At 40.6% G+C, this 26,266-nt stretch overlaps 1 protein-coding gene across 1 annotated transcript in view; it reads right to left on the bottom strand.

Annotated features, from left to right (window-relative positions):
• Positions 1–25,350, bottom strand: part of LOC143860520 (serine/threonine-protein kinase D6PK-like) — a 28,191-nt gene extending 2,841 nt beyond the window's left edge. The window contains exon 1 of the mRNA XM_077371199.1: positions 23,645–25,350. Coding sequence (XP_077227314.1) covers positions 23,645–24,795 — 1,151 coding nt within the window. The 5' untranslated portion in view covers positions 24,796–25,350. The remainder of the gene's footprint in view (positions 1–23,644) is intronic.
• Between the last annotated feature and the right edge of the window lie 916 nt (positions 25,351–26,266).

Below are 26,266 nucleotides of genomic sequence, written 5' to 3'. Positions count from 1 at the left end.
GAAAGCGCGAGCTAAGCGCTTGTAGGTGCGTTCAGTGCCAGAATGCCCTGCCTCTGCAGTAGAGCATGGAATTCATGAAGAAGTCTGGCAATCAATGGTGACTGGCGAGAAAGAACAATGCGGTTTTTGAAACGTAGAATGCATCTTCCAAATGATAATGACCCATACTAGAAGAGTTAGCACCTAAGCGAGCAATGAGATCCTTAGTATCGTCATGACGGCCCAAGTCTTGACGACTTTCATCAAGCAGAGATGAAATGGGGATGGAAAATGAGGCTAACTGGGCCTTCGTTTGCTCCAATTCAAACTGTCGTGAAAGCCCATCAGCAACCACACTATCTTTGCCCCGTTTATAGATTATCTCGTAATCAAATCCCATGAGTTTCGCAATCCATTTCTGCTGCATTGTTGTGCCAATGCGCTGATCTAAGATGTATTTAAGGCTTTGATGGTCGGTCTTGATTTTGAAATGACGCCCCAAAAGATAATGACGCCATTTGTGCACCAGGTACACGACGGCTAACATTTCACGCTCATATGCGGAGAGACGGAGATGACAGATGGAAAGGGCTTTGCTACAAAAAGCAATGGGACCACCCTCTTGCAAAAGAACACCACCAATACCTGTGCCAGAAGCATCACATTCAATGATAAATAATTTAGTAAAATCAGGTAACCGTAGTACGGGGGTGGTCGACATAGCATGCTTTAAGGCCAAAAATGTGGCCTCCGCTTGTGTGGTCCAAGTAAACCCATCCATCTTTAAAAGCTATGTGAGTGGTGCACATAACTGACCATAGCCCTTCACAAACTTACGATAGTAACCCGTAAGGCCAAGAAACCCATGTAATGCTTTTAGAGATTTAGGACGCAGCCATTCCACCATAGCTTTAATTTTCTCCGGATCTGCAGCTACACCCGTGTGAGAAATAATGTGGCCCAAGTATTCAACTTGTGAACGTCCAAAGGAACACTTGGAACGGTTAACAGAAAGTTGATGGCGGCATAATTCTTGGAAAACAACTTCAAGATGCTTCAGGTGATCCTCCCAACACGGACTATAGATTAAGATGTCATCAAAGAACACCAAAACAAATTTGCGAAGGAATGGCCTGAAAACGTCGTTCATTAAGCTTTGAAAAGTTGAAGGTGCATTTGTTAACCCAAATGGCATCACCAAAAACTCGTAGTGGCCTTCGTGGGTTCGAAAAGCGGTTTTATGTATATCCTCCGCACAAACACGAATTTGATGATACCCGGACCGCAAATCCAATTTAGAGAAAAACATAGCACCATGCAATTCATCAAGCAGCTCATCAATAACAGGTATGGGGAACTTATCCTTAACCGTGGATTGGTTCAAGGCCCGGTAATCTACGCACATGCACCATGACCCATCTTTCTTTCGCACAAGTAAGACGGGCGAAGAGTATGGGTTGGTGCTTGTTCGTATGATACCTGCTTCGAGCATTTCTTTAACAAGGCGCTCGATTTCATTTTTTTGCATATGAGGATAACGATAAGGCCTTACATTGGTAGGTTGTGCTCCTGGCTTCAAGATTATATGGTGATCGTGAGAGAGGCGCGGGGGAAGAGTTGTGGGATGTGCAAACACCTGCTGAAAGCTGAAAGTCATGTAATAATGCGTCCAGATCCTTCGACAGTGGCACCTCAGTGTCAGTTTGGGGCATTGCGTTGAGATGCGAAAGAAGGGCCCACGGGGTGTGCTTGAGAATGCGACTCATGGCTTGACGATCAACTGCCTGTACTGATGAGTTCCGAGTCCCATGAAGAACATACGGCGCACCGTAATACTCGAAAGCCATGGTTAAATCATTGAAGTTCCATACAATACGACCCAAGGTACACAACCATTGAGTACCCAAAATCACATCAGATCCATGGAGAGGTAACACATAAAGATCAGTCACAACTTGCAGTGGGCCAAGTTGAAGGGAAACTTGATGACAAAGTCCCGAGCAACATAATTTATGACCGTTGGCCACAAGTACATCAAATGATGCATGTTGCTGAATATGATAGCCCAATTGGCACGCAGTGGATTCCGCTAAGAAATTATGCGTGCCACCCGAATCAATAAGGATGCTTACTCTTGCTTGCTTGATGCGTCCCCACAAACGCATAGTTTGTGCACGTGTGGCCCCCGACAAAGTATACGATGAAACCTCTACCACTGCAGCACTTTCAATTTCATCCGTTGGCAGATCATATTCCTTCGAGTCTTCAATCATAAAAAATTTCATGCTCTTACATCGATGACCTGCCATGAATCGCTCATCACAATAGTAACAAAGACCTTGTGCACGCCTACTACGCATCTCCTCTGATGAGATCTTCGTAACTGGGGCAGTAATCGTTCCGGGCCAACTCTTTGGGTTGGGTTGGGTGGGTGTAACACTCGACCCAATATCTCCTGATCCTCCCGAACCGGCATGACCTGTCGTAGAACTCGTTGGGAATGTTACACGACCAAGGCCAGGACGCGTCGGCTTCCGCAAACGCGCTAACTTCTCCTCTTGACGCCGAGCTAGACTCATCGCATGCTTTAAGGAAAAAGGTTGGAACATTAATACCTCTTGTCCAATCTCATCCCTCAAGCCTTGTATGAATGTTCCCATTAGCGCCTTGTCTGTCCAACCCTCAACCCGATTCGCAATTCGTTCAAATTCCTCTTGATAACCTTGGACAGTGCTCAAACCTTGGGTTAATTTGGACAGCAACCCATCTAAGTTCTCATGGGCAGTTGGACCAAACCATAATAATAGTGCTTCTGTAAGTTCTTTCCACGAACGAATGGCTGTGGTTTTATGCATCCATTGAAACCATGTGGAGGCCACTTCGTCCATGTGAAATGATGCCAATAGAACCCTTTCATGCAGTGTTTAAAAACGCGGATTTGACGCGGAACGCGGCCAGGAAAAATCCTTGTCGACTCGGCGCTGCCAACAACGCGGTTGACGCGGTCATAACTTGGGAGAGTCAAAGGAGTTTAATGACTATGTAGGGCAAAACGCGGAATGCGGATGTGGTGCAATGTGGAACGCGGCCAAAGCAAAAAGGAGTCGACTCGGGGGAGTTCCTTGTCGAGTCAAGGAGTTTTTAAACACTGCTTTCATGATCCGATGTCTTATGATAATTAAAGAATTGCTCGGCCTTGTATATAAATTCAAGGGGATCGCGTCCATCAAATCTAGGAAAATCGATCCGTGCGAAGCGCGTTTGGATCCGCCCATCTCCTTGCACATTTTGAACATGACCACCAACCATTGATCCTCCTTCACTCGGAGCATTCAACTCGCCATCACCGACAGCAGTTGGCATACGTGATGACAATCGTTCCATTGCCTGTAGAAGGATATTGAACTTGTCATCAAGTTGCTCCTTCACCTCAGTCACTTGTGCTTCAATACGATCGACACGAGCCTCCATCTTTTCTAGATCAGCGGCACCTTGTCTCTTCTTAGGCATGCCCAAGAATCGACTGCTCTGATACTAAATGATAGGCACCTGACCTATCAGATGGCAATTACCCACAGAGAGAGAGGGAAAGGGTGTTCTCTTGGTAACCAGATTTTCAGAAAATTGCAGAGATGTCTTTATTCAATCAATTATGAGAATAAATACAAATTTACTTTCCTCCCTCCATCTTGAGAAAGATGGCAAGTTTCCCATAATTACTACCAACTAAATAAGAAAGTAAATTAACTAGGCAACTTAGGCTAAAACATAAAGGAAACAAATTCAAAACACAAAATATGCATAAGGAAGGAAATCAAATCTCCAAATCAATGAGGAATGTTGCCAGATGTGTAACAATATATTTTCAGGAAGCATAACAAACATTCAACTAAGTGTAAAGTATGAACTTCATCTAAAACATAATACAACAATCTTAATGGCTTAGTGGCCATGAGTTCACCAATAACAGACAAAATACAGCTTAACAAGCCCACAATTCCACGTAACAGAGAAAAAAACACAAATGAAAGGGTGCATAAAGCATACCTCTTGCGCTTATTTGACCACCAATTCTACCAAAAAATATATATATATATATATATCCTCTAGGTCGATCCACAATTTCATCATGTGCATATCTCCATTTAAAAGTGCTCATTTCTGCCACATCCCAAGTACAAAACTCCAAAACACATAAACAACAAAAATCAAAGGAAAACAAAATTGAAGGATGAAGGGTAAAAAGTAAGGATTTCTACACAAGTAAAAACGTAAGGATTTTTACTCAAATTTTCAATAGATGCTCATTTAGCACAAAATCCACCTGATGTAGTCTGATAAATGTTTTTAGAGGGATTTGGGCTGGTTTTACACGGCAAAGAGCAGGAAACAGGATAGAGATAGTCTGCAACAATGTGTATGGACTGGTATGGGTTAGGGAAGGGACTGGTATAGGTTATACTTGGCTAGAACAGCTCTGAAAATTTTCTGCAGTTAAGTATTTAGGACTGTGATGGGTTACACATGGTGCCAGGCTGTAGTGAAGGTTGTGTAGGATTCTTGGTGAAGAGGCTAGGTTGGGTAATTAATTACGGTCAATGGTAAAAGACTGCAAGGTTTAGGAAATAAAGGGGGGAAGGTTTTCTAATGATATTAAGGGTTGGGAAGTAGAGGGCCATAAGTTAAAGGGTTTTCCATAGTTTTCCCATGTTACAACTTCCATACCAATTCGATCGATCCGGAATGGATCGCTAAAACATTCCATTAGGGAGGAGTGGAGCGGTGGTTGGAGCAGCTCGCAAATCTTGACTCTTCATTGTGGTATTCATTCTCGTTCGACTCTTGGAATCACATCCAGCAGGAGTGGAGCGGTGGTTGGAGCAGCTCGCAAAATTCAACCACTTCACCTACTTCATTGCCCCCAACCGTTTCCAGTAACTCTATTGAAATGGAATGGTTTCATGTTCCTTCATCGATAAGTTATTCCTATCCATTCTTATCTCCCCCAATTTGGGGCCTTAAGTAATAATATTAGAGACTTCTATATCGAGGAACGAAGCTAAGGATTAATGAATGTAGCAACGGCAGCAGTGCCTCCGGCTTAGCAAGTAGTATTGTAACTCTATTATCCGGATTTATTTATCTGTTGCATCAGATAATAATGGTAGGGGTAGTCATTCGATGGATAGATAGGTGGGTCACAGCTTGAGATTGGATCACACCCATAGTCTTAGGGGGTTGAGGCTCAAGAGCTGGGACGAATGATGGGATAAGTGATAGAAATTGAACAAAAAGACTATCGAATTAGTCGAGCATAAAGAGATAGAGTACCTAGGAGTAACCTAGTTGCTACTTGTCTGTTGGATGGTATCAAACGAATCCGGAGTCCAAAGAGAAACTTTATTCCCACCCGAAGTTTTTGTGGGAAGATATAATGATAGGCAGGAATTTCTAGACAGCTATAGCTTGGATCTGCAGGACAGATCTATAATTGGTTGTTTAGGGAAAAGGGTGCAGCAGGGATAAAGAGACACGTGAAGGGAGCCGGTCCAGGTTGGGAGGTATACGAGTGTAGTTTTGGGTAGATGTGAATGGATAAATGTGAGGTAAAGAAGGGAAAAGGTGTGAGTGTAGCAGGGTTTGCAGGACTGAAAGTTGCAGTTGTTGCAGTCTTTGCAGATTTGCAGTTTCAGCAAATAAAATAAAAATAAAGAAAAGTAAACTACCTGACAAGTCGAAGGGAAAGCTTTATAAGACAGCTGTGAGGCCAGCCATGTTGTACGGCTCAGAATGTTGGGCCACCAAGAAGCAGATGTGCATAAGATGAGTGTAGCGGAGATGCGAATGCTTAGATGGATGTGCGGCCACACAAGGATAGATAGAATTAAAAATGAAGACATCAGTAAAAAGGTGGGGGTGGCACCAATTGAGGAGAGGATGAGAGAGCACCGCTTAAGATGGTTTGGGCATATCCAACGTAGGCCTTTGGATGCTCTACTGCGAAGAAGTGACTCGTGCCAAGTTGATAGAGTAAGAAGAGGAAGGGGCAGACCGAAAAAAACTTGGGTAGAAATAGTGAAGAAAGACTTGATGGCTAGGAATATAACAGAGAACATGACCTTGGATAGGAGAAAATGGAAGAAAATGATCCATGTAGACAAACCCAACTAGTGTCAGGATTAGACTTAGTCAATTTGGGCCGGGTAGATTCTTTCTCCTTCTTCATGAAAATTTTCTAAAGGATTCATTAGCCGACCCCAACTAGTTTGGGACAAAGGCTTAGTTGAGTTGAGTTGAGTTGATTTGATGAGAGCACTCAGACATAAAGGGTTTTCCTTAGCAAAAAATGCACTTTTTGGTAACTTTATGGTAACTTTAGGGTGTTAGGTTGCCAATTAGCATCGAAATCCCTACAGAGTACCAGACAAGTTTCAGAGGTAATAATTGGCATGTCTGGTGACGGGACATCAATGTCCCGTCCTACTTTCCAAGCCAAATTTCTCAGAAAAGGATGAATTTGGCATGGAAAATTTTGCTTTTTCTCTTTCTACCTTTCTCTCTCTTCCTTCTCTCTTTTCTTTCTATATTGGTAAGGACACCCTCTCCCACTGCTCTACGAGGTTGGCAACCAAACACTACTTCTCACTATTCTACAAGGTAAATCCTAGGTAAATCAAATGTTTGTCTCCTCCCTATTGACTACTTATACCACCCATCTACAAGGTAACTACCTGTATCCAAACAGAGCTATGTAAATGTTTTGGGAACCGATATTTCGAGATAATCTCACGCTCCGAGAATCGGAATTCAATTGTCATTTAACGAAACGAGATATTGCTCTATAGCAGTCAAAGCCCACGAAACAATAAGATCGAACTTCGAAACCCATTCTCCGTTCTTTTCCATATCCCGTTACAGACATAGTTGTCAACCCGTGACTCGATTTCTTAATTTTATGACTCGTGACACAACTCATGACTCGTAAGAGTTTTTGACAAGAACAAAAATTTAATAATATAACTACATATCAACAAATGAAGCATGTAAAAAATATAATCCAATATCACAGATAAAGCACTAAGCCAAAAAATAAATAACTATATGCTTGTAACTTGCATGCACAGAAATAAATAAGTTCTGGTTGGAACTTAATCATGGGTGAAAACTCTTTCTTGCTTTAGATTTGTATCCACGCATGATTTATGTTATGGTTGGAAGGAGATTTGGTTCAGGCCAAGATTGTCCAAGACTGGGAACCTCCCGCACTTGGTTTTTTGAAGCTAAACTTTGACAGATCTAGCATGGGGAACCCTAGTTCTACCGGAATTGCGGGAGTCTTGAGAGATAAATTTGGCGCTATGAAATGGGCTTTGGCGGGTCCCATTGGAGTCGCAGACACTAATGAATCTGAAGTGTGTGCTATCTACTAAGGAATAAGGTTTCTATAGAATGAAGATTTGAATAAGGTAGTGGTAGAAGGAGACTCGCTCAATGTGATAGGTGACTTAGTAGCTCTCATTCCTTGGAGATTTGCCTCTTTCTTCGATGAGATCCAAGACAGGGTGGGGGAATGCATCGATTTCTTTCCATCATGATAGGCGGTCAGCTAATGGTGCGTCGGACAGTTTAGCTAGAGATGGTGTTTCTAGGGAGAGAGTTGAGCTATTTGACTCCGTTCCTCCTTGACCCTTGCAGTGGGGTTTGTTTCCCTCTTTCTTTTTCTCTCTCTCTTTATTTGTATATACCTCCTCAATCATTTTTTTCAGCATTTAATGCAACTGCCTAGCATTTAAAAATAATAACGATTAAGTTCTAAGTTCCAACTTCCAAGTTTTCAACAATCAAAACAAGAAAGCCCAAGCCCAGTGACTCGACTTGACTCTTAAGAGTCTTAGTTTTTTTACTCGACTCGTAGCAACTCGTTAGAGTCTTCAACAGAGGTGAGTCATCCATACGACACGACTCGAAAGCCCAGCGACTCGACTCGATTCGACTTGAGAGTTAACTCGTATGACTCATAATCATTTAACAACTATGGTTACAGAATCTGAATCTCGGTGACTTGTTAATAGTGAAGATTAAACAAATGATTGTCACTCCTCCCTCTGGGTTAACGGCCGACCCTTGACGGCGTATCTCTTTCAATCTGCCGGCAAAAGACAGCAACCAACCATAAAACGAGGCCCAATTTTCCATTACCCGGACGCAAACCCCAATATTAAATTTAGTTTAAAATATCGAAAAATAAAAGAAAGAAATGGTGGGAATGTGCTCACCTGCCGAATCATATGCACAAGATCTGCAAGCAATTATATTTAATTGGTTTGCAACAAGGATTACATCACTGTGGACAAGGTGTCCCGCTAATGCAAACAGAAGTAACATCCTTCCACCACTACTACAGTCGCTAGCATACTAGCCCCACTACAGCAATCTCTACGCTCAACCTTTTACAAGAGAAGATTCCGTCTCCACTACACCGAACCAGTTAGCCATGGATCAGACAACACCACAAGTCCCATGTGGTTTTCTCAACGCTACATACTCACAGGGTAGGTGTAAGAAAATCCTATCAGCAGGGCTCCAACCATTCTCACTTACAAGTACTGAACCAGCTACTGCAATCTGCAAAATGTCGCACCCGCACCAAACTGTGGCATTATCACTCTGCTTCACTCTGTAACCCAGAGCTGCAGACAGAGATCTGCAAGCCCATGCATATCCTGCAGATGTTGGGAAGCAGACTATGATACCATTCACCAGCTTAATCAACCCTCTCCTCTTTATTCCTCTTAAATTGAGCTAATGATCTCCACCCCCTTCTTTTCCACCCCATCTTTATCCAGTTCATTGGCATGTTTCTTTGCCGAAAATGCAAGGTGAGTATGATTTGGACTCTAGTCCTACTTGAATATAGACTCCTAAATCCTAATCCTATTAGAATAAGAAAAAGAAGTTCCAATAGGAACATGTCACATGACAAAAGACTAAATAATATCATAACACCTATACACCTGCTCCTACAACTAGGACTTCTCAAATCAAACTAAGAGTAGGATTTCGAATCTAACTTGCATCCCATTTCAACTTGGAAACACACTTCAAGTCCCACAAAAATTAGGAGTATTCTTCTTGTTGCAAGGTGGAACCCATTGGCCTAGATCTGTCTTGCGACCAAAATTAATAGGGCTTCTTAATGATAAAGCACCCCAAGATTTATTTTAACTCTTATAATTTGGTAGGGGCACTCACCTCAAGCATATTTCGAAATTACAGTCCACCTTCATCTTCATGCCCAACGAATACGACATTCTTAGGAATCGATTTTCTGCCATCTTGGGACCTCCTCTGATAATTTTTAGCGCCTTTTGGTTCCTATCACTACCACTAAAAGCTTGACAGAGTTCGGTTCTACTGAAGGGCTGGTGAGTACTTGAGAAAATGTTATCTCTCCTAAAACCATTTAAATTTCATATAAATCACGTACATGAAGATTTTGATTCATGAAATGGGTTATATGCCCTCTCCCAACTTCAAGTTTAGAATAGGTATAAGCTAAAAAGGAAAAAACTCAATTATAAAATTCATTCCACACTGCAAGTGGGGCTTAGTTTGTCAACTTGAGACGTATTGTGGTAGCCCCAATGCACCTTAGCACACCTTTGGACTTGAGGTGTACATCTAACAGAGGTAGCGCTTTAAAACTTGTGTCTCAATGATCTGTTGTCATGCCTCGCCTTGAGCTGTTCCTCGAAGTGCAAGCCTTGAACACTTCTAAATACTATATATATACTATGCTGCTAACTTTCCAAAATGTCATTCGCTCTTTCCAGGAAAGCAATTTTGGAAAAGTTATTCCGCCACCACTCATGATGGCTCTATCTTTTAGCATTTATGCCTTTGTTTGTTTTGGGGAAAAAGCAATCCAAGAATTCCCATAATTGTCATATGTTGATGCATTTTTTTTGTAGTTGTTTCCATAGTTGTCATAGAAAGGTACCTTTTCTTCGTACTTTTCTTGGTAGTTTGTCTACTTTGTAGCCGTTTGTCCGTAATTCATAGCATGGGCCTACCATTTGCCATGGGCTTCTTTGATTGGATAGAGCCAACCTTTTGCACATCATTTTTTATAGTTTGGGTCTCACCACTTGAATTGTATCTCCATTCCTAGCACGGGAGGGGCCCACAATTTTACCTCTAATGTTATGAATAGGTCAGCCCGGGGCCCACCTTTTGCACATCATTTTTGATCGGTGGGGTCTCACCACATTAATTTTATAACCATCCCTAGCACAGGAGGGGCCCACAATTTTACCTCTAATGTTATGAATAGGTGAGCCAACCATCTGTACCCACCCAAACCTATGCACAGGGGTGGAACCCACCATTTGACACCTCCGTTTTATAGGGTGGGGTCTCCTATTTTACACCCATGCATAGCATGGGTCCAGCATACTAGTGTGTGTGTGTGTGTGTGTGTGTGTGTGTATGTGTGTGTGTGTGTATTGTGTGGATAATACATATAGGAAAGAGATACATGTTAGTTACCAATAGGTAATCTAGCTATTGTGCAGGTCATAGCTAGACAAATGGACCCTGTTTTCTCAACCAGGAATCGCCAACGAATGGGCATGCTATGGGTGCCTCATTGTCAGAATCATGACAAAGACATACTTAGTCCCCAATCAAATTCTTTGAAGTGACTGTTGCTTAGAGATTTCAACAGTGTATTTGTATGTCATTGATTGGGGATACACAATGCTCCAACCTACGAGATTCTTAGACGATAAGCGATCCACAACAAGATCATCCATTGGTGGCTTCCATAAGCAAACACTAATCATGTATAACTAAGAAAAAACAAAAACCACTCAAAAAAAAGAGAAAAAAAAAACAATAGGAAAGTGACGCAGTTACCAGCAGACTTCAAGGAGTACCAATTAAGGAATTTGAGGCCATTTGACAGTGGGGAATAGCTTAGTATTGAAGGTTAATTATTAGCGGGTTTTCTTCATGATTGTCTTTTCTTTACCCTTAGTTATGTTGGTATTTTATTCAGTAGCAGGGGTGTTTTAGGAATTCACTATTTATTGTAATGAGGGGAAATGAGGGATCGAATAAGGGCTCAATTCAGCTCTTATGAAATCCAGTAGGTTGAAATTTTGAGGACAAAAAAGCTAGGATTTGCCTAATTACTTGCTACTTTTCATGGCTGATTTAAACTTATAAAATAGCTACATTTTCTTGTTGAATATTGCGTATTTCTCTTGCTCCTTGGCTACAATAAATTTTAGCATTACAGCAATGTTTCATATCTGTCTTGCATTGGCCATGGAAAATCAAGGAAGATTAACCCAGCACCAAAGGAATGAACTATTTTTATAACTTGGCCAGAAAGTGTCTGCCCTATCGCAAGGGAGTAACCTGGTAGGGAGCAACCTGGTGATTAACAGCTTTGCAACCCCCGAGAATTGATCGGAAGGCGACTTGGGTGAAGAACATGACAAGCAAAAGCACCTCAAAATTGAAAAGAAAGGTGGTCGGACTTAGGGGTTCAACTTGGGGCGGGTTGGGTCGGGTTGAGGCCAACCCAAACCTGACCCGAGCAACCATTTACTCAACCCGAACCCGAACCAACCCGAGTTCAACCCGACAAGGTTCAACCTGACCCGACCCGAGGAACCCTTTTTGCCAACTCGGACCCGACCTGACCCGAGATTTTAAGCTTAAAAAATAAAAAAATTATTAAAAATGTCGGGTTCACTCGGGTCAGGTTGCCCAAGCCCTCAACCCGAACTCCACCCGGGTTGAGAAAACTCAACCCGAACCCGAACCCGACCTGAACTCTACCCAACCCGACTTTTTCGGGTTGAACCCGTAGGGTTTGGGTTGAGCCCGCCCGAGTTGCACCCCTAGTCAGACTGGAGGCTGTACAATTGATTATGAGAAAGGGGTGAAGCTTGATCTGAAGGAGTTTGATGATAGAATGCATTCAGAGACTTTCCACTATTTGGTCATGAGCGTTGATAATTTCTTTGAGTGGAAATACATGCTAGCTGCTAGCTGTTCAAAAGGTGGATTTGCTAAGGCGAACTCTAAGGGGCTACGGATATATGGTGGCGTCATTTGGTGGAGTCCTGAGCTCTGGTATGGAAGCCAAGGATCTGAACTTGGGGGCATATGAACATGAACTTGAAAGAAAATTTCCTACCCGTCGACCATAGGCAAAATTTGTTTGACAGGTACCAAAACCTTTGATAGAAGCAAATGATGATGGAGGAATATACAGATGCATTCAACAACCCGTGTTTTTGTATCGGCTTTGAGGGTAGAAGAGCATCTCTAGAAGAAGTACGCGCAGAAACGTTTTGTTTGAGAGGTACCAAAACCATCGATAGAAGCAAATGATGGAAGAATATACAGATGCGTTCAACAAGCCGTGTTTGTGTATTGGCTTTGAGGGTAGAAGAGCATCTCTAGAAGAAGTCCGTGCAAAAACGTAGTGGCAACTGGTGGTAGGCGTTTAGGCGCTAGAACGTCTCCTAATCAAGGCCAATCAAGTGATTGTGTAGTTGGAAGCCTATCAGATAGACTCTAAAGAGAGAAGGTTGAATCTTCATTTGGGGAAAGATCTGGAGGGTTTGGACAATGTTTCTACTCATGTAGTGCAGCTTGTCACATTTTGTTTGAATGCTTGGGGCATCGAACCAATCTAAACGAGATAGAAGGAGAGGGCAGCAATGACGGTGAAAAGGAAGAATCCTAAAGTCCTGTAGTGAAGATGAAGACATTGTAGAGATAAATCTTATGGTGGGGCGAATAATGATGTCACATGACTTGGGTGACGATTGGCAGCGCAAGAGCATCTTCCACATGCAATTTATTTGCAATGAGAAGGTATGTAATGTTGTTTTCGATAGAGGAAATAGAGAAAATATAGTCTTGCCAGAGATGGTTCAGAAGCTAAAGCTTACTGCAGAAATACATCAACTTATAAAGTGGCATGATCCCGAAAGGAGATTGATAATCCTATCACACAGAGGTATTTGGTTAATTTCTCTACGGGAGTTTCCTAAAGAAAAATATCTACTTATAAAGTGGCAAGAATCCGAAAGGAGATTGAAACTCCTATCACACAGGTATTTGGTTAATTTCTCTATGGGAGCTTCCTACAGAAAAACATCTACTTATAAAGTGGCATGAATCCGAAAGGAGATTGAAACTCCCATTACACAGGTATTTGGTTAGTTTTTCAATCAGAGCTTCCTACAGAAAAAACATTTACTTCTAAAGGCATGATTCCAAAAGGAGATTGAAACTCCTATCACATAGGTATTTGGTTAATTTCTCTACAGGAGATCAATAATTTGATTCACTGTTGTGTGGCATAACTCCGCTTGTGTTTTGCACAGCCTCTCCCAAGCCAGGATAAAGGAGGAGGGTTGGCGTCAGGTTGGCAGCCGCCGTAAACTTTGCCACTTTTCTATATACCCACCAAGTTGAAGGGAAAGTTTTATAAGACAGCTGCGAGGCCAGCCAGGCTGTACGGCTCAGAATGTTGGGCCATCGGCCATCAAGAAGCAGCGTGTGCATAAGATGAGTGTAGCGGAGATGTGAATGCTTAGATGGATGTGCGGCCACATAAGGTTAGATCGAGTTAGAAATGAAGACATCCGTCAAAAGGTGGGGGTGGCACCAATTGAGGAGAAGCTGAGAGAGCACCGCTTAAGATGGTTTGGGCATATCCAACGTAGGCCTTTGGATGCTCCAGTGAGAAGAAGTGACTCGTGCCAAGTTGATGGAGTAAAAAGAGGTAGAGGCAGACAGAAAACAACTTGGGTAGAAACAGTGAGGAAAGACTTGAGGGCTAGGAACATAACAGAGAACATGACCTTGGATAGGAGAGACTGAAAGAAAAGGATCCATGTAGATGAACCCAACTAGTGTCAGGATTAGACTTAGTCAATTTGAGCCGGGTAGATCCTTTCACCTTCTTCATGAAAATTTTCTAAAGGATTCATTAGCCGAACCCAACTAGTTTGGGACAAAGGCTTAGTTGAGTTGAGTGTGGTGTGGCATCACCCCTATGGATGTGTGCGATGTGTTGTTGGGGAGGTTGTGGTTGTGGGAGGGCAGCATACACCATACCGTGTCAATACCTATATGTTTAAGAAAGACGGGGTTGAAGATCACTTTAAATCCTCTTAGAAGCTGTTTTGATGCATGGAAAAAAAAATTAAATAAATTATTTTCAAGGAAAATTGCAAACCTACTAGACCCTAGAACTTTTTTCCAAGGAATATTATTTTCCAGGAATAAAGACTTCCATAATTTTTTCCCTAAATCCAAATATCCCTTTAGAGATAAGAATGTACATAACCCAAAGGGGGAGAAAAACCAACAAATATTTTGATCACACGGAAGTTTGTTGAAGAGAGTCAAGAGACCAACAGGGTCTATGTTAATGAGGCTCAAGTGGCACATGTGCAGGTTGTTTTCCTAGAAAATCAGCAACCAAAAATTCAAGAATTGTTGCAAAAGTATGAAGAATTTGTTCCAGAAGATCTTCCATGCGGTTTGGTGCGTATGAGGGACTGTTCAAAATAGCATCGATTTTGTGCTGGTGCAACATTACCCAACTTGGCGCATGATTGTATGAGTAGAGCGGAACATGAAGAGATAAGAAGACAGATTGAAAGATTATTAACCAAGAGGTTGATTGAAAGAGCATTAGTCCATGTGTTTCACAAGCACTTCAAACACCGGAAAAAAAAATATTACTCTTGGTGCATGTATATGGATAGCAGGGAGATTAATAAAATTACCATCAAGTACTGGTACCCGTTCCGATGCTTGATGATTTGTTGGGCACTTTGGTTGGTTGTTCAGTCTTTTCTAAAGTCAACCTTCATAGCAGGTATCATTATATTTGTATGAGGTATCATTATATTTGTATGAGGCCTGAAGACGAGTGGAAGAAGGTCTTCATCACCAACCATTCACATAGATTGGTTTATAGTGACAGTCCAGCAGAGCATTTAGATCATCTTCATCAGTTGATGAGAGTTTCACGACAAGAAAATCTCTACATTAATCTGAAAAGCACTTATTACGAGACCAAATGTTGTTTTTTGGGTTTAGTTGTCTCATCTGAAGATCTGAAAGCAGACATCGAGACCATGAAAGCCATTGTTGATTGGTTGATTCCTGTATCATTGATGATGTTTGCAGTTTTCATGGCCTGACCACTTTTTATTGACGCTTCATTGGCAGCTTCAAGACTATTATGGTGCCAATTACAAAGTGTTTGAAGTGGGGTACTTTCAAGTTTCAATTGGGCCATAGCAGCCAAGAAGAATTTTCAGTTCATGACTGAAGTACCTATTCTTGCACTCCCAGATTTCAATGTGTGATGCTTCTCATATTGGTATAGGAGTTGTTGTCATCCAAGGGGGATAGTACAGGCATTGTTCTCAGCCTAGAGGGATTGTCCTATAGGTTTCTTTAGCTAGAAGCTCAACTCGGTCCGTCAGATGTACACTACATACGATACTGACTACTATGCAGTGGTGCAGGCAATGAGGTGCTGGCTTCCATATCTGGCCCATAAAGAGTATATCATGTATTCAGAACATGAAGCATTGCGACAACTATAATCTCAAGAGCAGGCAATGAGGTGCTGGCTTCCATATCTGGCCCATAAAGTGTATATCATGTATTCAGAACATGAAGCATTGCGACAACTACAATCTCAAGAAATTCAACCGTCGGCATGCAAAGTGGAGTTCTCTTTTGTAGTAGTCCATGCTTGTGCTTAAGCACAAGGCCAGAAGTCAAAACTGTGTGGCAAATGCCCGCCGGAGAGCACTTCTTTTGAGTACTCTTTCAGTATAGATTGTGTACTTTGACGCATACTTGCCAGGGTGGGAAACGGATTCGAGAAGCGAAACAGGAAACGGAAACGGGAAATGCAAGAAAAAATAGAGGGGAAATGAGAAACGGGAAAACAATAAAAATCGTACGAGAAACGTCTTAGGAAACACATTACAAACGTTTCAGAAACGATAGAGAAACATTAATAAAAACACATGTGAAACACAAGGAAAACATGAAATATATGGTTTTGCATATTTAAATTTTGTTAAATTCAAATTTCTATTTGGATATTTCTTACTTTTAGTTTTTGTTACGGTATACGCTGTTGTTTTCCTTTTTAATTATCTATTCCATAATTTTTTTGTGTGTTTTTTTTTAAATAATTTCCGGAAGTTTCACACATATTTCCCACACGTTTCACATACCTTTCTCACATGTTTCATATAAGTTTCTTCTATGTTTCTCATACATCTATGTTTCTCATACATTTCAGAAATGAGTTTACCACCTTCCCGAAACACGTTTTAGGGGAAATGACTTTCCCACCTGCCCAAGGGGTTTCCGGGTACTATGCTTTTAACTTTCTTAAGGAGCTGTATACAGGTAATTCCAGCTTTGGGGAGGTGTACATGCAATGATTGGCAAATCAAGGCGATAGCCTATTACATTGTCAAAGATTGTTATCTACTTTGTAATGTTCAATTGTGTATACCAGATTGCTCTTCAAGAGAGCTGATTATAAGAGACCGGCATGGTGGTGGCCTTATTGCGAAATGTGGAACAGATAAGATTGCTACACTTGTTGAAGAGAAGTACTTATTGCCCTCGATTACATGATGATGTGGAATGCATAGTCTGTTCTAAAAGGCGGCCGCCTAGGCGCTGGGCGTAGAAAAAACGCCCCGCCCAGGCCCTGGGCGTTTAAAAAAGCGATCTCACCGCCTAGGCATTATTCGGCGGCCGCCCAGGCGATGAGGCGGCGCCTAGGCGCTGAGCGTGGGCCTGGGCGGGTTTGAAGACTCAGATAAAGATAGAGTCTTGGTCTAGGAGGGAGAGGACAATGATTGGTGAAGAGTGAAGAAGTGTTAATCTTTTTTTTATCATGGATTTGTGTTGTATTGTTAAATACTTAAATTATTAAGTACTTTATGCTTAATTTCTTATTATGTTTTTGACTTTTTTTTATTATTTAATGTTTAGTGCTTATGCATAAAATGGTTTGGATTGTTATGCATTCAAGTATTTATATTTTATATTAAAAAATGCAAGATATTATGAAAATATATTAATATCTAAAAAAAATGAAAAACGCCTAAAAACGCCTAGGCGGCACTGGGAGGTCAGTCAGCCGCCCAGCTCCGCCCAGCGCTTTTTAGAACACTGCACCAACGAGTTTGCCAGCTATCCAAAGGTCAGTCACAAATATACTGGTCTTTACATTCTGCTTCATGTTTCATCTGCTCCTTGGGATCATGTCAACACGGACTTTGTGTAGGGGTTGCCTCATACTCATAAGCATGATACTATTTTAGTCGCCCATGTTATTCCATGTTCGAGGATTGATGACACCACCTTCATAGAAGATTTATATTCTAAGGAGATTGCATGTTTACATGTAGTGTTGAAGTCCATTGTTGATTGTCTTCCCATAATCCCATACCCTACAGTTCGAGGGTCATAGAAACGACTCTCATAACATGAGATGTAATGTGAGATAAATGTCCTCCTAGATGAAAGAGAATAACACATGTAACCGAGATGTTTGTCACTATAGCCAACAAAAATACATGTAACCCTTTGGTAAGATCTTGTTTCTTGGTGTTAATGGAATGTAAACAATGCAAATACATTCCCACGAGCATGGTTTTAAATTTCCCCGGAATGACCAAAATGTTTCCGTTTCCATCTCCACCAAAACGAAATCGCAATGAATTCCTTCCACGTCATTATTTCTGGCCGAAAATTATGAAATTCAACCGAAATGGTCATAACGACAAAAATTGGAAAGATGTTATGATTTGCATTTCATCTCATCTCATTAATTGAGAGAATTATATTTGGTAGGCAACAACATTGAAATGCATAGCAAAGTAATCGTATCTTATGCATGGGATGTCAGATCGGAATGGGACCAATAATACCTCGCAACTCTATGTGGTACTGATATGGAGTTGGGGTCGCTGGAGGGTGGATTGGTCATTGTGTTTTCTTATACTTCATTACATTGTACTTCTTTATTGAATTTATGACAACAACTCATGTCACTAGGTGTTCGATGTGATTAAGCCATTATGGATGGCTTTCTTGCTTATGTGATGGTTTCTTAGTATGTATTTGTGCTTATTCTAGCATTTCCTAAAATTTCATCTTAAAATTTCATCATTTGCATATGTTTCCATGATTTTACAAGATTTCTACCGAAATTTCCACCGAAACTGAAATGATTACGTTTCCTTGCTGGCCGAAACCGAAACCGAAACTTAAAACCTTGCCCACAAGCAAATAAATGTGTAATCAGGTTGACTACGCGTAAGTGCATGAAATGGTGTCTACTTGCCTGCAGGGGAAGACGGGTGTGTGTTGATGATATCAGAAGTTGTATAAAAGGCCTCAGTCCATAAGTGTTCTGGAGCACCAGAATGGAACATCATGCAGATTCATGCCTTAGTAATATGGTGATGCTTTCATTCAGTCACCTCATTTTGAACCAACATATGTGGACAAGAGAATTGATGTACAATGAAACAAGAGTGACACACAGCTCCCCCAAGGCTTGGGAGGTGCATTTTCCTCCACCATCAATCCAAATGTGTTTCATATGGGTAGCGTGATATTCGGTAACAAGCGTACAACAGAAGAAGAGAAGGAATAAGAATTTGATTTGTTTTTATGAAATCATCCACAAGAAAACATAGAAACGAGAGCCAAACAATGAAGAGATAGGAGCAAGACCCCAAGCATCAAAATGCACAATTTCAAATCGGAAAGCACAATAACTTGGCAGTACTAATGTGAAGATCTGACACTAGGACTAGCCAAAAAATATGACCACCATTCACCGTAAAGGTAAATATGACCAACAACTCCTCTAGCGAAGAGCTTCCTTCAGCACATATCCTTCACAAGAACCGAGTACGATGTTAAGATAAATTAGCAAGAAACTAAGATGTGAATTTTTTTTTTTAAAAAAAATTCCATTGAAGACTAGGGGCAACAACCACATGAAGAACCAAAAATGAGTCAAATGGAGAAAAATCGAAGAAAAAACAACATGAGTGATGGTACAAACAAGCCATCTCCAAGCACTATGCGAGATGAGCCGAAGGAACTAGGGAAGATATGTTACCTTAGTCATTGAAGTGATGTGTAGCACACGAGTCAACAACCCAAGAAGCTTTAGACAGATACGAATGTGGAAGATCTATCATTTGATGTGCGAGAGTTGTTGATAGGAACCAATGATACTCTAAATCATAGTGATAATATCATGTGGGTGCACTAGGATTATTCCGACTCCATATTTTATGGCCCATGGCAGCATGTGTGCCAAAACGAAAGGAAGCAGATCCCAGAGCACGCGAATACTAAGGATCTGCAAAGGATAGACAATGGATGGTGGTGTAAGTAGCAAAAAACATTGAGGTGATTCATGAGTAGGTGGTAGGTAAGGTGTCCTAGGTTGAGGAATCTGAAAAACTTGTTGATAGTAAGTGAATCCTTCAGGACCTCAACCTTGACAAAGACCACGAACACGACCTTGTGTGCATCCAAAAGAATTGCCATAAAAAATAAATCCAGAAAAATAGATGAGTCAGTGGTGTCCTAGGTTGAGAAATCTGAAACCCCTGTTGATTGTAGGTGAATCCTATAGGATCTCGACCTTGACCAAGACCACAGACTCGACCTCATGTAAATCAACAAAAAATTTACAAGTTGGCCAAATAAAGAACCTCAAAGTTGTCTTGCGAAGAGGATGGTAGTGTTAGAAACTTGGTGGGGGTAAAGGAGGATGCCCTAAGTCCTTCACATTCAAGAAGTAGGATCATCAACTCAGTCAATGTAGAAAACTATTTGCGGGTAAGGAGAGCTGTAGTAGAAAAAAACTTATATTCACCCCCCAATCTAGTTAGAGAAAAGCGGACTTCATCATGTTCATTGAATGGTTGTCCTATCGCCGCAAAGTACCTAAATATGTTTTTCATCCTAAATAGAAACTCATGAATAGAAAGATCGCCTTTCTTGCAATTCTTAATCTCAATCAAAAGTTGTGGAATTTGAGCTTCAAAATGTTGAGAATCAGTGTTTGCAAGTCTTCCAGAGTTATCGTGCAGTGGTGACATCAAAAACCAGTGCGAACAAGTGTGAAGTTGATCCAAGGAATGATTAATCGATCCTTTTTCATGCCATGTATTCTACTCTTGATTCATTTCCCACTTTACTTCCTAGGGATTCTTTTTTGAATGGTAGCACTTCCTAGGGATTCTTGTTATCAGATTTATCTTTCTTCACATAGATATCAATAGGTATTATTGTCCCTCAAGATTTGGAAGCATACCATGTGCATAAGCAATGGGTAGAATCTGACCTTCCGGAGGTAGTTGTCACCATGGTTTTAAATTTTGACCGAAATTTCGGATTTCAGTGGAAACCAACACCGAAATTGACCAAAACCAAAACGGTCATTTATTTCGGCCGAAATTTCGGAATTTCGATCGAAATTTTGGTTTTTCTGAAATTTGACCAAAAAAAACTGTTTTTTAATATTAATTTAATATTTTACCGAAATTTCGGTAATTTCGGCCGATATTTAATATTAAATAAAATAATCATTTCTGGTTATGTACCAGATTTTGACCGAAATTTCGGTCGATTCCTTGGTCCGAAACCGGTACCGAAACCGAAATTTTAAACCTTGGTTGTCCCTGGTAAGATTATTGTTGTCTATTTTTATTTTTATTTTGAACTAGGAAAATTATTGTTGACTAATTGAGAGAGAATAAGAAGGACAACGGTGAAGGGTTGGGAAAGGTTGACATGATATAAGAATAAGATTAACAGAAAATTAGATGACAAAAGTCAAGAGAGAAAATAAGATGTAAGAATCAGATCTAGGTATTTGGGTTTTTTATGATGACAAAAAGATGGAGGTGGGTGTTCAAAGCCACAAAGGAAAGGAGATGGTTTTAAGGTTTGAAAAATATGAAGGAAAGAAAGTGGATTTGGAAATCCACAAGGGAATCTTTTGGGATAGGAAAATCCAAAGAAGAGAATGGATGGATAAAGATCCACGACGGTTTCTTTGGGAGTTTTCAGACATCGTGAATAAGGAAGATTTGGTTTGGAGCTTCATGAAGAGAAAGGAATAGGGTTTTTGAATTTTTGTGATGAACGAATGTGGATTCAAGGTTTTTGAAGGGTAAAGGTTGGGTTTTGGATCTATGAGGGGGAAGAAAGATAGGTTTAGGGCTCCGAAGAGATGGTGTTAGGGTTTTTGAAAGGAAGAAAAGGAGGAAATGTGCTTTCGGAAAAAGGAAGATTGGAGAAGTAAAGGTTTTCAAAAGGAGGGAAAGAGGACAGAAATAGGATTTTCAAAAGGGAAAACTTGAAGATAATGATGATTATCTTTAGCAAAGAAAAATAAGATCATATAGAGGTGAACCATTCTTGGATACCATGTCTAAGTTTCGAAGTTGGTGATGGAATAATTAGAGCCAATAAGAGAGATGGGATAGAAACACAACATGATACGTCTAGAAGAACACACACAACATATATATAAGGGTGTCAATTTTGGCTCGGGCTCGGAAGCTCGCTCGAGCTCGGCTCGAAAAAAGCTTGGCTCGAATCCTTAACGAGCCGAGCCGAGCCGGCTCGTTAAGCTTAACGAGCCGAGCCGAGCCCGAGTCAGGCCAGGCTCGGCTCGGCTCGTTAAGGCTCGTCATATGTCAACATCAACTGCAAAAAAGTGCGTATGTCATGTCAACATCAACTGCAGGTGCTTATCAACGGTGGAAATTAATTTTTTTCCCGTAAATGTCATAACTTTTAAACTTTTTGGTATTTTTTTCTTAATTGTCATAACTTACTACATTTTCTTGGTAATTTTTCATTTTAAACTTTATAAATTCATCCGTTTTACTTTTTATCTGTAATGATTACTTTTTTTTCTTATTTGCTTTTGATAGGGACCTTTGCCTGTGCGAAACTTTATAACCCAAGCTCGATAAAGCTCGCGAGCGGCTCGCGAGCCTGACCGAGCCAAGCCGAGCCGAGCCCGGTTCGAGCCCGAGCCGAGCCTTTGAGCTTAACGAGCCGAGCCGAGCCGAGCCTGGCCAAGCTCGGCTCGGCTCGGCTCGTTTACACCCCTACATATATACATACAATGACATAAAATTTAATATATGTCCACAAAGATAAATAATAGAATCCCAAACATTAAATGAGAAAGCAAGAATTGTGTTACTGAAGGGTGATGCAGAATGCACCTGGTCAGCTTGTATTCATAGTGATCCTTCTAAAATTAGCTGCACACAGCAGCATTTCAAAGATGTAACATCTTAAAAATCAGAGAGTATCTGTGGCTCATAACATATGAGAAATTCTTTTATGGGTCCGAATGAGATTTTTTTTTTAAAGAATATGCACTTAATGACAATAATTTGTGGACACGGATACGAGTGCTGCATGTCGAAAGGGACACAAAGTGTCGGACATGGCAAACCCTCAAAATTTAGAAATGGGGCACTGCTAAAACAAAAGGTATAAATAATTTGTGGACACGGATTCATGTTTCAAGTTTCGACATGAATGTGATGTGTCTGACACAGCAATCCCTAAAAATCTAAAAATTGTGACACGTCCATACTCATACATACATATAAAATTACTGATTCTTATCTGATTATTATCATAATTTGCAACAATAAAAATGCGGTATTCATTTAACAAATAATAAATCTTAAGATTAATCAACTATAATTTAAAACAAACATGAGATAATCAAGTAACGACACATTCATCAATGTAATCTAGTTCTCTTCATTCTCCAATATGCAACGAGGAAAACAATGGGATACAATGAATATAATATTAGAATGAGAGTTTGTTTAGGGTTTTAGGTTTAGGGGAGGGGATATAACAGCAAATATTAGATAAAGAAGAGCTAAAAGAAGAGTTTATTATAAAAGAAGAGTTAATAATATAAGAGGTAAACACAATATTCAATAATAAACCAGAATGTCACACTTGACACGGTACAAAAATGTGTCGACATACACACATTAAGTCTAACACTTCTAGCAATACATTTAAAAATGTCAAAAGGAGTGTCGACGCGTATGGAAACGACAAGCAGCAATAAATTCAGAATGTCGTATAAATCATAGCTTAATGAAAAATAATGGCATCTCTAACATTAAATGAGGAAGCAAGCATTGTGGGGATGAAGGGTCACACAAAATAAACTGGTCAGCATGCTTTCATTGTGATCCTTCTGAAATTAGCTGCACTGCAGCATTTCAAAGTTATAATATCTTAAGAATCAGATAGCATCTGTGACTCAAAACACAAGAGAGATTCCTTTTATGGATCCCAATTTCATTTCCTCTCAGCTTACCTTACATTTTATCTTTGTTTCATCTAGTTTGTAGGGTTGCAACTTGCAACTTATTCAAAATAGTGAAATCACAGTCAACTTAAGAACATTCAACAAAAGCATTGTCCAAACAGATCACTTAATGAAAAAATACTGACAGACACATTCAAATGACAACAGTTTCAAGAATTATACCTTGCTGCTTGTTCAGGAAAATGCTTTCCCGGCTGCCTTTGCCGAAGCGCATGCAGGTCTCCTCCGGGACAGAATTCCATTACCAAGCAAGAAAATTTTTCGGTCTCAAAGTGGGTATACAAAGTGGGCAGAAAAGGATGATCAAGAGATTGAAGTATCTCTCTTTCAGTCTGAGCTCTCAGCAGCTTCTTCCGACTCTCCAGAGCCACCTTGTCCATAATCTTCATAGCAAAATAGCTCCTAGTTCCGCCCAATTCTGATAGATAAACACTACCAATATCCCCACATCCCAACTTATTCACAAGCCTAAAATGGCCCAACCCTAGAACCCCATCTTGCAATCGGATCGCTTGAATGGCTTCCCATCTGGGATCATTTCCCTTGTGGGGTTTCCCTACACTGCTGCTAAATCCGCTCGAACTACTCTCATCGCTCACATCACTGCCAGTACTCCCTCTGCATATACTACTTTTCGTGCTCTCAACAGAATCTACATTAAGATCACTACCTTTGATGCTTCCACTAGAAATGCCAACACTACTGGTTCCATCACTAACTTTCGCAGTTACAAAGCTCTCCTTAGCTTCATAATTTTGGTTTCCAGTATAGAAACTATTACTATTACCAACTGTTTGGTAATGGATGACCGATGACTGAGAAGTCACTCGCTCGTGTCCTAGCCCAAATCCCTTTTTGCCATTACTAGAACTGGCTAAATCCTCCAAAACAAAATCTGTGAGTTTCCGCGATTGGTTCAAATTACAACTTTCGGAAACAACATTAGGTTGTTCGATACATTTTTCGGATCCAATACCATTAGAAACTGGATCAACTTCCTTTAAAGTAAGGATCTGATCAAATGCATCCCCCATTTTATTTTGAATACTTTGTACCTTGCTTGATTTTGAAGGTTTCTTCAAGGGAGTCAGATCTAGGGTTTGTGGGTTTTGCGGTGGAGTCGGAGAAGAATCAACAATGGACGACGAATGAGAGGGATTCTGGGAATAATGCTTCTTATGAAGGATTAGATTTTCCATTTGATGGCTGAAAACTTTGGTATTATGCTCTGAATTTGGCTGAAAACCTTGTTTTAGAGATCTAGATTGAGCAAGAGGAGGAAGACTAGAATAATCATAATTAGTCGTAGCCATGGGTGAGGTGGAAAAAATCAAAAAATCTCTCTATGTTGATCTGATTTCAACGTAACTGTGATGTTTCCTCATTTATATGACAAAAAGACTCAATAAATGAGGAGAGATTGGGAGAATAGAGAAAAAGACTGGTTACAGAGAGTGTAATCGAAGAGGAGATTTCAAGAGAAAGATTTGACCAGAAAAGGAAAGAACGTGGGGAGAAAACGGAAATAAAATGAGGAAAGAAGGGCGAAATTTACGTTGAGAAAAAGAATGATTTCGCAGCAAATCTTTTGGCCATTAAAATAAAAGGAAATAAAGGGAAAGAGATTAATTACCTGAGGATCTTTGAGAGATTGAAGAGAGAAGGCGAGGTTTTGTAGATCCCATCTAACAGAGAAAACCTTGTTTTGTTATTGTGGGTTTTGGGGGGTTTGTTTGGAATGAAAGCAAGGTCACAAGCGAAGCAAACGATAAGCAGTCTTTATCATGGATATTCCCCAAAGTTGTTTTATGGGTATTGGAAACAACATAAAATAATGGAGAGCCGGAACTTCACCTTGGAATACTAAATTGATTTGATAAGGACGATGATAAATTCCCACCCCCGTATACGTGTAAAAAAGCTACGAAGCAAGTCCGCCACAATTCACGTTACAAGGGTGCGAATCATCCTACAGTGGGTGCGAATTTATAATCTTCCTTTGATAAAAGGGTAATAAGAATTTTCTAAAATGTTTCGTTTTAGTGAAATAAAAACTATGATGGCTTAAATGACCAAAATGCCCTTATTTAAGGGTTAAATTTCAAATAATTATCATATCTGCACTTGTTTAAGGGTTATATTTTCAAATAAATATTGTATCTACTAAATCTGTCACCAGCTCCCTCACTAGACCGGGCAAAATCGACCCGTGCATGCGGGTCGACCTAACCCACCCGAAAATTTGCGGGTATGGGTTGGCAATTGAGTGACCCATCAAAATTTACCCGTGGGTCACCCAACCCGCCAAAACATGGGTTCGGTCAGGTACGGATACCTGCATTTTGTTTGTTCTTTTTTTTTTCTTTTTGGTTATACCGGCCGCATTTCTTAACTCGCAGGCAGCTTTCAGATAAAAGAGGGGATTTCCCTCTTTTGGAGGGTACTCCAGGCATTTTGTGCTACTTCACTGAGAAGCAATCCTTACAAACCAAGAGATCAAAGAAAAAGAGAAATGGACGGTCTAGATTAAAAGGAAATGCAACCTAGTATAAAAGGGACAAGGGTTCGTTTGCAATGGGTACTTCGGGCATTTTTTCTAAGTCTCTTCTTCTATTTGTGTTGCTATAATTTCCTTATTCAGCCAAAAATACAAATACTCTTTGGCAAAAAATTGTGGGTTACCCGCGGGTTGTCCCAACCGGGCCAACCCACCTGCAGTGGGTGTGGGTCACCTAATTGCTGACCCGAGGGATGCAGGTCATTTTTGACCCAACCGGTTTGACC

The sequence above is a fragment of the Tasmannia lanceolata genome, unplaced genomic scaffold (assembly GCF_043159265.1).
Source record: "Tasmannia lanceolata isolate RefF3 unplaced genomic scaffold, GAP_Taslan_0.1 ptg000037l, whole genome shotgun sequence".
Taxonomy (NCBI): domain Eukaryota; kingdom Viridiplantae; phylum Streptophyta; class Magnoliopsida; order Canellales; family Winteraceae; genus Tasmannia; species Tasmannia lanceolata.
Note: the sequence above shows the minus strand (reverse complement) of the source record. Positions and strands in the feature narration are given on the sequence as shown.